The sequence below is a fragment of the Colias eurytheme genome, chromosome 30 (assembly GCF_061535395.1).
Source record: "Colias eurytheme isolate Ceu_HAF_F1 chromosome 30, ilColEury1 Martin Lab GWU primary, whole genome shotgun sequence".
NCBI classification, from domain to species: Eukaryota; Metazoa; Arthropoda; class Insecta; order Lepidoptera; family Pieridae; genus Colias; species Colias eurytheme.
The window spans coordinates 4,167,922-4,180,915 of NC_143009.1; the positions used below are offsets into that span (position 1 = coordinate 4,167,922).

The window sequence follows — 12,994 nt, forward strand, 5'->3', positions numbered from 1 at the left end:
TAATATCATAATATTAAAGTTTCTAAATGCCGATACCTGGTTTTAATGTCAAAGTAAATTGAATTTAATCGGATTTTGTTTCATTCTAATAGGAAACAGTCCTTCTGTTCTGTCCTCTTAAGAAAGAAAGTATTAAAAATATTATTATTTTTTTATTTTTCATAAAATAAACATCAAAATGCATTCTTTTTATTATTTTTTAAATAAAATTCACAACACTTTTTTAACCGTAATTTCCAAAGGTTCTGATCAAATATTAAAACCATCTAAAGCGTCTCCCACAACCACCGAAACCGTCTCCCTCCATTATCGTCTGACTAAATTCAATTTAATTCATAATAACCAGAAATATATAAAAATGCATATATTAACAATAAATACTGTAAACAGTGCATGAAAACAACACATTCATGGCAAGATTCGATAAGCGTTGAATGTTAAACCAGCCTTTATTAGTTTTTAAATACAATAGTTTATTCTGAAAGTCCCTTGAAATTTAATAAAATAGTATTTACGTTAAAAAATTTAAGATATTTGGGAACTTTAAATAGGTTTTTCTAATCATTTTTTGATATTTATAAAATATTAATTAAAAAAACAACCATAAAACAACAGATAACTTTCAATAAAATTCCATTTTAAAAGGAAATAGAGTTGATAATTTTACAATTGTATAAAGTATAAACTAGAGTCGAAAATAAAATTTCGGAGTTTAACTCCTTCCAAATAGTTATTCTTACTTATTTATTAATTTAATTGCCTATATAGGCAATTAAATATTCCTCACAATACTTGAACTCTGTCAAAAACTTCAGAATAAACCAACATACATTCGAACACAATTCATTTAAATTGTGATATATTCAAAATTCAATCCAATACTTTACCGGCACAGCTTCCTGATAAGTTCCATTTAGCTTATCTATCAGATAATTTTAACTGTACAATACTGACATGATCAATAATTTGAGTCAAAAAGTGTCAAATAGGCTATCAGGAACATTATCAAGAAGTGAAACCGGCTTTAATTTCTTATTTATCCATCTCCCTTAATTTGTCGCTTTCCAAGTAAACATAATCGTCGAACCCGCTACCATCATCGATTATTTCCAAGTATTTACAATCATCGTCGCTCTCTTTCTCTCTCATATCGCTGTCACTTTCACTCCTGAAAGCGTCGTTCGTTTCTGTAGAAACTTCGGGAACGATCAACGAATTCTTTCGATCTTCGAATATTCGCACAGTGTCGTATACTTTGTCGCTCAATTTCTGACTCAATTCTTTTATTCTATCAGAATGCGATTTAAACGGTCTGATCTCATATTTAGAGTCTGGGCTATCAGACTCCGTATCATTGAGCGGTATTTCGCATGGCGCGTAAATGTTTTTCATGTTTCGTTTTTCGTCGGACCAATTCTTTTTGTACGATTTGAACATTATTTTGAATGTAAGGATGTATATTGTGACGAAAATTAAAATGGCGCCAGATATGAAAGTTAGATACATAATGACTCTTTCGACGACGGGTAAAATGTTGAGGTATAATTTGAAACGCATTTCCATTGAGGACGGGAGATTGTACATGCGCTGAAAACAAAAATTTTAGTTAGTCAATAAATAAAAAATAATATGCCAAGCACACGTGTCAGAATTGAAACTTCTTTGGCAAGATACCAAAATTGTCGCGTTACTCCATGACGTGACGGTATTGACATGACCTTGAAATTTTACTCTCAACGCGCCTAAATACGTAAAGTTTCACTTCTTAAAAATTGTTATATCAAAATGATGGATGGATCTCAGGGACATGTTTTGAATAATAAATAGCTTGTTATAATTTTAGAAAAGTTTTTTCTCAATATTCAGTTATATAACATAAAAGAGATACAATCATTTAGTTCTGAATTCAAATACTTATCAAATTTGATATTAATTTTTCATCTACCCACAAAAAATTCATTTAATTATTAATAACAAAAATACTTACAATATCAAACCAAAGCAAGGGCAGATACATGTTAGCGAATTTCTCGCTATTCTTTATAGATGTGATGTCACCAAGCGCCATGTTGATTTGGAACTTTGTGCTCACGTCTAGAGGTAGGCCTGAGTCAGGTTGGATCCAGAATCTGGGAAATAATAAAATAATAAAACAAATCTTTATTTACCAAAAACATCAACTTTACAAAAAAAGACGAGTTGCACTGGGGGAGTGCCGGCAGAAGTGAAAACTTGATTATTAACGTTGAGCATGTTTGATATTTTGGAATGGTATCCGTCTTACGCTTTTTCGATCAGGTCACGTGTCCTGACGCGAGTTTAAGATTTTATACCCATTACAGAAAAAGTGCTCAACGCCGCTAAAGAAGTTTTCACTTCAAAAATATGTACGCTGACCCCTAAACTCGAGGAACCCTGTGTCTTAGGAACCAAAATATAATGAATTATTAATATTTTTTAACTATTTGAATTATATAATAGTGAAAAGAACTACTTAATACTTAATAGATATTGTCAAATTTTAGTTTATTTTTTATTTTGGTTTTTTTTTTATAAGTGTAGTCAAAGAAAATTTCCATGAAAATAAGACGTTTCACCGCGGTAAAAAGTACCTATATACCTATTCACTTCCTTGCCGCCTATATATCTTCAGAAACAAAATAAATATCATTTAATCGCTACGTTAATAAGTGAAAGGAATGCAAACAAACAAACATACTTAGATTTAGTTTCGATTATAACTAAGATTTAGTTTGATAGTAAGAATTTGATAATGGTAATGATATTATTTTGTTAATAATAATTTAATAATAACGATATTGATGTACTTACCTAGTCTCATGCAACTCTTTATCAGGTGCCAGACCCTCGATCTTATTGAACAGAACCTCGTCTCCCTTGTAGAAGTGCGGGTATGAAAGTGCGATAGGGAAGCCGTAGTAACAGTCTGTCACGTCAAGCAGACCCTCGGGGAGGCATTTACCTGTAATTATTATTATTTATTATTTATTTATGTAAAAGGTACCTTACAGCTTAACTTACACTAGGTATAACATTAACAATTCAATACGCCAATTAAAAGGTACACCAATAACAATCATAATACTGTGAGTGAGCAAAGTATAAAAGATACGATATTAACAAACCCTCATATTATATATATAATTATAGTTAAATAAAAAGGTGACAATAAATATGAGTGAGTACAAGTGTGAGTGTAGGTATGTGTGTGAGTGTGTGTGTGTGCGTGTTGTTTGTGATTATCTTTACAAATTTTGGTCAATAAGCTGTAGACTGTAGTATGTATTACTTTTTTAAACTTAGAGCGAGATAATTGAAAGGGATCTAGGATTGGAAGTGTAATAGTTAATGAATTTATTTAAATAGATTTTTTCTTGTATTTTTCTAAAATGTACGTTTTTGGGAAATAAAATAAATCCTACTGTTACTGGTGAATAATTTTAGAAGTTTTACATATTATTAGATTTTTTGCATGGATTTATTTATTGTTAAAATAAATAATGTAAGTAGTCAATTGAATGTTGATTTGTATAATTTTACAGTTGTCAAATATTTTAAAATAAAGATATTTGAAAATAAGATATTTGATATTTGATATTTTAAAATAAGATATTAATAGTTTTTGATGTTTTTCAAATTCTATCAGTTTTAAAGTAGTATTTAGTGATCTACTCACCGAATCTACAAAAGCATTTATTCTCCTCGTGGTATTTCCCATTATCAAGCAAATGTTCTGGGAACGTATACATCAGACCCTTTAGACCGTTTTTAACTCCATCTTTTACTGGTATCTGAAAAGTTATAAAATATATTAGGATGTTATTTGTAGATATTTTTGTATGTTTTTTTAATTCACAATTTAAAACATTTAGAATAAGGTCTGTTCGTTATCGATTTCAATTGACATACAATTTAAGAAGATTAATATTTAATATATTCTGTTTTTATCAATGAAAAGATGAATTATTAATTTTATACGCAAGGATTTGTATATGTGATTTATACACGTCAGAAACCACTGAATCACGTTTAAGTTATAACTATACTAAAATCTTCTAAATTTAACCTATTAAATAGAACCACTGTAATATTACAATACCTAATTTATTATTACTACAATAAACCCAAATTATTTATCAATTTAAAACTCAGGGCCGATTATTCAATGCTTGAATAAAACTTATCCGTCCCATAAAGTATTACACGATGATATAAAAATGTCACGTAAACTGTCAAATACGGGCAATTAGAATACGTTTTTAAAATGGTAGTTCTATACATTATTCGACGAATAAGTTTCAGTTAAGAAAAATCGGCCCTAAAACTACAATAAATGATAATTAAACTTACCAATGGAGCAGCTCTACACAAACTCTTTCTATAAAACAGTACACTTTCATTTCTTGACAAACCAGTTTTAAACTTAGTGCCATCAGACGCATATTGCACGTTAGAGCAATGTTTGCCAGACCATTGAGGTAGGTCTGTCGAACCTCGGTATGTGTCGATCAGACCGGATTGAGTTATATCCGTCTCCCCAGTGAATATTGTTTCGAAATCACCGTTGAAATCGTACATCTGTGATCGAAAATATAATGTAATTATATTATTGACCGCCTCCTTGGTACAGTGGTTGACGCGTGAGCGTAGCACCGAGGGTCCTGGGTTCGATTCCCGGTGGAGACGACAAAAAAATGTCTCGGTCTGGCAGGACACAGAAGGCTGATCACCTACTTGTCCCTAAAGAAAATCGATCAGTGAAACAGATGTATAATGCATCTGCCTCTTACCCCACTTGGGGACATGGTACTTCACTTTTTAATTATATTATGATAGTTTTAATTTATGATATATAAAAATAGGCTTTTAAAGGTTTCCTGCCCCCCTAGACAAGTGGCTTTCTATTAGCGTAAAGTTCAATAGAATAGATTATGAATGTATGAGATTGACGTAAGCAATCGACGTCGCCGTCGTAATCAAACGTCAATCTCATACATTCATAATCTATTCTATTGAACTTTACGCTAATAGAAAGCCACTTGTCTAGGGGGGCTGGTAAGAATAACTCTTTAATTGATAATTATTAACTATGTCAAAATATTTTATACATTTAATAGTTTTATGAATGTAATAAGCTAATTGTGTGATTAACATTCGTGTATTGTTGCTATGGCAACATAAGGTATATAATAAAATTAAGCAAAACAAATCAAATGCAAAGTAAAGCCTTAAAAATACAAGACAGACAAAATCCTAAAAAGAATTAATTTTGACTAATAACTTAATCACAAGTTAGGAAATAAATACATACCCTATCAATCAGACCAAGTTTATCGAAATATATCCATCCAGGCATGAACGTATTGCCAAGAGTCATCAACTCAGACTTATAGCCCATCATGAATTCACGGGCCGTCATCTTGGCCAGCGGTTGACTGTTTGTCAGACTGATCAGATTGTTCAGACCGAATCTGGTCACAAAACTTTGTTGGGAGACCACGTTGGCAATGCTCTGTATAAAAAAAGAAATATTATTACTAAAAAAGAAAGTTATCTATACGTTTTTTAATATTGTGTACATGTGTGAAATGTGGGTAAAATTATAAATTTCATATCTAATATAAAGATTTTTTTTTCGTATTTTCGATAACCAAATAGGTTGTACAATGTACATATAACATAATTTTATATCCATATTTTACATTTAACTAGTGGTCCATCTCGGCTTCGCCCGTGGTACATATTTAGTATCCTATGTCCTTCTCCTGGCTCTAAACTACCTCTCTGCCAATTTTCAGCTAAATCGATTCAGCCGTTCTTGAGTTATAAGTGGAGTAACTAACACGACTTTCTTTTATATACATATATCGATAATATTATGTACTATTATATTAATAAATTGAATAGTATTCAAATGTGTTTGTTTATAGTGTTAATATTATTGTATTTATGTATTAAAACGCGGATATATCTCATGGCCGTAGTTTTAATTAATAGAAGACAAAGTTCATTAAACGAATTCAATCGATTATTAATAAGCGGTTAGGTTTATGGTTTTTTGTGCTAATCGAGTTTTAATAATTTTGTCGGATCCGGGATATTTAAATCTATATTATAAGAAATAAGTAATATAAAGCAGAGGAGTTTGTTTGTACACGTTTATCTCAAGAACTACTGGACCGATTTCAAAAATTCTTCCACCGTTGGATATGTACGCGATCCTTGGGTAGGTCCTATAGGTTGTATAATTACCACTAATGTACGACGGGCGAAGCCAGGGCGGCGCGCTAGTTAATTCATAAAATTTATGTGCGTGTAAGTCTTGTTACTCGATAATAGCTAAACTAACTTTGATTTGATTTTTAATTTAATGTGAAAAATAAATAAATGCTTATATTGCAACTTTCGTGAAGGTATTAATTGATACTGACTATTATTACTAACTACTATTATTAATAACTACTATTATTAATAACTTATGTTGCACATAAGTTATAGATAAGCAATAAATAATATTTTATTACAATCGTACTTAACTGTAACTTTATAAGTTATAAAAATCGACTTTGAGCTAGATTCAAGTAAACAAATTTAACTTCATGTTAACCTTAAAAATACGGATATATATATATATACAAAAATAAATCAGTCAGTTTGTTACTATCTTGCTCATCTTTGAAATTATTTTCTCGAAAAGGTCTTTAATATCTTTTTTAAATCTCTTGTACTATAAATGGTCAAAGAGCTTTACATGGATGTTGTTTAAGAAATATTTTTGGATATAAATCGTAAAAATATATGTATATTGCATAAGTACAGAAATAAACATAACATATATTAATAAGGGAAAACATAACTTGAGCCTCCGGCTTTGAACATTATTTATTATTTTAATATACTTAATTAAATAGTGTATAATGCTTTATGAGTTTTTTTAAACTAAGTTCACTTATTTTAAGTTTTTAGGAATAGTAGTTACTCAACAATAGAACAAAGCAAAAACTTAAAAAAAATACACAAATAAATATATGTCTATGACTAGCTGCTCCGCGCGGTTTCACCCCCGTGGCTCAGCTAATGATGGTCTTAGCGTGATGATATATAGCCTATAGCCTTCCTCGATAAATGGGCTATCTAGCACCGAAAGAATTTTTCAAATCGGACCAGTAGTTCCCGAGATTAGCGCGATCAAACAAACAAACTCTTCAGCTTTATAATATTTATAATATTTTATATTTTATACTTACCTATATTTAAAATTCGACCTATAGCTATGCTGCTAGCTAAAATATTCAAATAATTAAAATTATATACTTATAAATTTTATGTGTGTAACATACGAAAAAGCATATAAATATATGCAAGTATTATTCAAGTTATTAACATATGGACTAAGTAAATTAAGTTATGCTAAGGCCAATGCAATTTTGTATGCAAGTTAGTATACCTTGGATTATATAAGTTAGTGCACAAGGTAAGTTTTTAATTTTTGACCGACTTGTAAGGTTGATTTTAATGTTTGTTATCTCAAAATATTTATGACATGTGCATTTTTTTATGAAAAAAATATTGTATTTATTTTTTTAAGTAATTTCTTTTTTATTAGAGCGATAGTTTAAGATATTATTATGAAAAAACTGATTAATTCAAATAATTTCGATTTCGATTCGGAAATGATCGAAATCAATCTCTAAATAATATTATCAATTATTATCTATACTAATATTATAAAGCTGAAGAGTTTGTTTGTTTGTTTGAACGCACTAATCTCAGTAACTACTGGTCCTATTTGAAAAATTATTTAGGTGTTAGATAGCCCATTTATCGAGGAAGGCTATAGGCTATATATCATCACGCTAGACCAACAGGAGCGGAGCCACGCAGGTGAAACCGCGGGGCGTAGCTAGTTTAAAATGGTATAACAAACCCTTTGTTTTTTCGTCGATTAAAATGTTTATTTGTATTTTTGCAAAATTTCTAGTGAAAATTGAACTTTACCATTTTTAAATCGTATTTTTAATCGTTTTTGGTCTTTTCCCAACATATTAACTACCATAATAATTAATCGATAGATTAAACCGTTGATTAAACTTAATTAAAACTTAAGCGTTAAGTGAAGTTTTATAATGGCATTTAGAAACGGTTTCAACACATATTGGTATTTATAATCTGCGGTTAACGACCTCTTTTGCAATGTTCGAACAATCTTAGTTTGCAACATCATTGTTTTGAAAGTTTAACGGATTTAAATCGTTTAATATTTAAGATATTTTAACGGACGTTAAAGGCGATTTATTAATTCGATTTATTGATTTATTAATTCGGCTTCGCCCGTGGTATTTTCGGGATAAAACCTATCCTATGTCCTTTCTTAAAGTATCTCTGTACCAAACAACATCGAAATCGGTTCAGTAGTTGAGGCGTGAAGAAGAAACCGAGAGACAGATATTTTCGTATATTTATAACATTAACATTAAGGATTTATTATTTAATCCCGATATTTTTCGAGCGTGATCAATTCATGGATTTATATCGAATATTTTATATGTATATATTGTATATTATTTTTAATGACGTTTGCAATAAGTATATTTAAATGAAAAACGCTGTCGGGGGATTTCCATTTAGAATTTTATCTAGATCAAACTTCAAAGGCGCAGATTTGAGTAATCATTAAAAATGCGCATTTTATTATTTAATTATTCTGCATTTAGTTATTTATGTTTTTGTTAGTACGTGACACGTGTGTGTGTTTTTGTACGTGTACAATATGTATGTGAGTATTATTTGTATACGTAGTATATTATTATTAGTCTGTGGTATTATTAAGGTATGTGTGTGTTTGTATATGTCCATGTTTTTGAGCGTGAAATGTGTGTGAGTGTGTTATTTGAAATCAATGTTTGTGTGTAATACAATTTTATGTGTTTATAATGTATGTGCGTGCATGCGTGTGTGCGTAAGTTTATACATAGATTTGTTTATGTGTGTGTATGTATGTACACATACATACGTACGTGGGGGGTGTATGCATGTGTGTGTATGTGTGTGTATGTGTGTGTGCTCACCAATAGCGCAATGTGCGGCAAGTACAGCACGTCGTCCTCGCTGTTCCCCTCGGACAGTTCCCCCACCCAAGTGAGAGGGTGTTTGGGGATGGCTGAGAGGGTACCGTTCTCGTTGAATCTTGTCACGTTGTGTTCTAGGAATTCTCTGTAATAATTACGGGTTTTTAATGCTAGTTGTATAAATTAAAATTATGAATTAATAAAAAAAAGTATAAACCTTTAGGAATTAATATTGATTAATTAACCGACTTCAAAAAAAAGGAGGAGGTTATCAATTCGGCCGGTATGTTTTTTTTTTTTTTTTTTTATGTATGTACACCGATTACTCCGTGGTTTCTGAACCGATTTACGTGATTCTTTTTTTGTTCGATGCGGGATGGTGTCGAATTGGTCCCATAAAAATTTTATTCGGATAGGCCCAGTAGTTTTTATTTTATGAGCATTTTTGTCTGTATTTGTAAATGTTGCAAGTGCAAGTTTGAAGTCGGTTGTTTTTAACGCAGTTATTGACTTGTTTTAAGCATATTTTTAAAGTGTGGACGTTAAAGTTTCCCTTTTCGGGACTCTTTTTGGGGGATAAAAAATGTACATCTGATACCGTTTTCTATAACGAAAAAATCTTGAGAAAAATTGGATTTTTTTTAATAGGTTTAGTATTTTTTTATGTAAATGTTAACAAAGTTTGATTTGATTGCAATGAATCAACCAACCTTCTTAGTTAAGTAGTTTTAAATTATGTACATATTTGCTTTTGTAATTTTTATGTCCAGGTGCAAATAAAATATTTTTGTTTGTTTGTTTGTTTGTTTGTATGATTTTGAATATTTTTTCACCAATAAAAGCTACATTATTTCTTGAGTGTACAAAGCTTTAAATGAGTTGATAGGGTTATATATTTATTTGTGTTTTTATGTAAATTTAATCACCTTAGTATAATTAGCTATAACCTATTTTAGTTCTAGATTTAATCGGAATTTCTACAATCTACATAGGATATAATGTATCGGAAGTAACAAAAAAGTACGGTAATTACGTTTTTATCGGTTTTGTACAAAAAAATCGATAATTGTCGAGCCTATAAGGAATATGAATCAGTGATCTGTCATTTGCCTTGATACAGCAATTAGTATGGTAATTATCGTAGCACTTCCGTGTGTACGGATAGACGAATAAAATTAACATACACTTTTAGGAAGGTATTTTAATACTAAATACGTACTAATGTAGAACTATTGCTTGTATATCTTAATATACTAATAAAGACGATGTTTCTTAAAGGTAAAAAGAGTTGTTAGTTTTTTTTATTTAATTTTTTCAAAATTGGTCTACTAGTTGTTAGTAAACTCGTAACGAACAAACAAAAAACAAATCATTATTCTTAATAATATCGTTGTAATTAGCTTACTTTTTATCGAATTTAAATTAATCATGATTGTATCGGGGCATGCACTTAAGATTTGCAACTGGACTCCTTTAAAAATGGCTTGGCCGATATTTTTAAATGTTGTTGCGTAAGTAGATAATATATTTAAAGTACCTATTTACTAAATCTGAAAATACGAGTAGGTCGTAAAATCTGCCCATAAATTAGAACTCTTCATCTTTATATTATTAGTACAGATATATTATGTATAAATATTTTATAGATTAGTATAAACATATAATTTTTAATAGATATTTTTTTTGCACACCATACTTAATGACTTATGACCTAAGTTAGGTTTCCTTTACCTTAATAACTGGTTATTATTACACCTATTGCTAGTATATGCGAATAATTTGCTTAGAATTATTGTAATAATAATTGATATTGATTGATTGGTTCGGTCAATAATATTGTTGACTAGCTTCCGCCCGCGACTCCGTCCGCGCGGAAAAATTAAGAAAAATTAACATTTTTTCCTACATATTTTTCCAGGATAAAAAGTATTCCATTTTATGCCCAGGATAATAAGGTATAATTATACCAAGTTTCATCGAAATCGAACCGTTACTTTTCACGTGATGTCTGAACATACAGACAGACAGACGGACAGACAAAAATTTTTTTTAATCACATATTTGGGTTTGGTATCGATTCAGTAATAGCCCCTGCTATTTATTTTTTCAATATTTTCAATGTACAGAATTGACCTTTCTATAGATTTGTTATATTATACAGTATAGATGTGATTGTGTTTTTTGTTTATAATTACGTCAGAAGAGGATAACGGATCTATAAGAAAAAATAAATACAGAGATCCGTGAAGTCGTTTTGAAGGATTGTGATACGAAAATTTTATCTGTTCTAATAGATATGAAGAGTTACTTGGTTTTTTAGTTTTGTTGTACTATCTTAGGAACTACTAGTTCAAATTGGATAATTTTTGTTGCGGTTAAACTAAAAATTTAATTTTGCGATGTATCGATTTTTATATTACCGAGTGAGATGAGTCAAGCATTTTTTTATGATTGAAACAAAACAAATTATACTGTGTTGGTTGAAATTGAAAAAAAAACACCTTACGTAATTTATGGACGCTCCCTAAGTACCTATGTATATAATTTTGTAAGTTTTAGGTACGCGGGCAAAGTCGCGGGTAAAGTCAGTAATAATATAATCTACATAGGTAATCTTATATATAAAATTCCCGTGTCACAATGTTAGTTACCATACTCCTCCAAAACGGCTGGACCGATTCTCATGAAATTTTCTGTGCATATCGGGTAAGTCTGAGAATCGGCCAACATCTATTTTTCATATGTACCACGGGCGAAGCCGGGGCTGACCGCTAGTATAATAATATATACATACATATCTTACCTGTACACAAAAGGTCCAACTTCTTTCACTTTTATAGTTTTATCAATCCCAGCCATAAATTCCTCAGCATTTGTGACGTTAAATAAATACACTTTGACGTATAACTCCACTTCCGGCTTCCGCCACATTTCGAAAATTTCGCCGCCATCTTGGAAAAGAATTTTCTGCAAAGGAGAATTTTTGTTTTGAAAAATAGAAGTAAAACCGGCTACTCACCTAGGTAGGTGCAGGTGCAGCAGCAATATTGGAATTGCACCCTTAACTGGGTCCTTAATTGTGATGGCTGATGATGATGATACGCATCATCATCAGCCCATATACGTTCCTGCTGGGACACAGGCCTCCTATGAGGGTACAGGCCATAATCCACCACGCTGGCCAAGTGCGGGTTGGCGGATGTCACATGTCGTCAAACTTTTGATTCTTCGACATGTCGGTTTCCTCACGATGTTTTCCTTCACCGATAGTAAAGCAGAAATTGTCGAGCAACCGAGATTGTTCCAATATTGCCCCTGCTGCGTGAGTAACCGGCTTTAGTAAGCAGTTAGAAACTTAGAACTATATTTTCGGTATGTGTATTAAATTTTATGCTTGGGATTTTTATGTGGGTTATTTCATTCAAAACTCTTGTAAAATGTACTTTGTATTGTATTGTTAGGTACTATCTTATATATAAAATTCTCGTGTCACAATGTTAGTCTGCATACTCCTCCGAAACGGGTGGACCGATTCTCATGAAATTTTCTGTGCATATCGGGTAAGTCTGAGAATCGGCCAACATCTATTTTTCATATGTACCACGGGCGAAGCCGGGGCGGACCGCTAGTAAATTTATAAATTACTGGTAATGTAACCAATGTAACATACTACGTAAGTAACTTATCTTATATATAAAATTCTCGTGTCACAATGTTAGTCTGCATACTCCTCCGAAACGGGTGGACCGATTCTCATGAAATTTTCTGTGCATATCGGGTAAGTGAGAATCGGCCAACATCTATTTTTCATATGTACCACGGGCGAAGCCGGGGCGGACCGCTAGTATAGGTACATATATAACTAAGTTTTATAAATTACGACTTAGACAGATTTTTTTGCTGTA

General features: G+C 31.1%; 1 protein-coding gene across 2 annotated transcripts in view; it reads right to left on the reverse strand.

Annotated features, from left to right (window-relative positions):
* Positions 1-756: 756 nt before the first annotated feature.
* LOC149895792 (scavenger receptor class B member 1-like) overlaps positions 757-12,994 on the reverse strand; it is an 88,138-nt gene continuing 75,900 nt past the window's right edge. For both annotated transcript variants that reach the window (XM_090118597.1, XM_090118596.1), the window contains 8 exons: positions 11,893-12,056; positions 9,090-9,234; positions 5,333-5,533; positions 4,372-4,599; positions 3,698-3,812; positions 2,833-2,983; positions 1,988-2,129; positions 757-1,587 (listed from right to left, as the gene is read on the reverse strand). In XM_090118597.1, the coding sequence (XP_089974723.1) occupies positions 1,033-1,587; positions 1,988-2,129; positions 2,833-2,983; positions 3,698-3,812; positions 4,372-4,599; positions 5,333-5,533; positions 9,090-9,234; positions 11,893-12,056 (1,701 nt within the window). In that variant the 3' untranslated portion in view covers positions 757-1,032. The remainder of the gene's footprint in view (positions 1,588-1,987; positions 2,130-2,832; positions 2,984-3,697; positions 3,813-4,371; positions 4,600-5,332; positions 5,534-9,089; positions 9,235-11,892; positions 12,057-12,994) is intronic.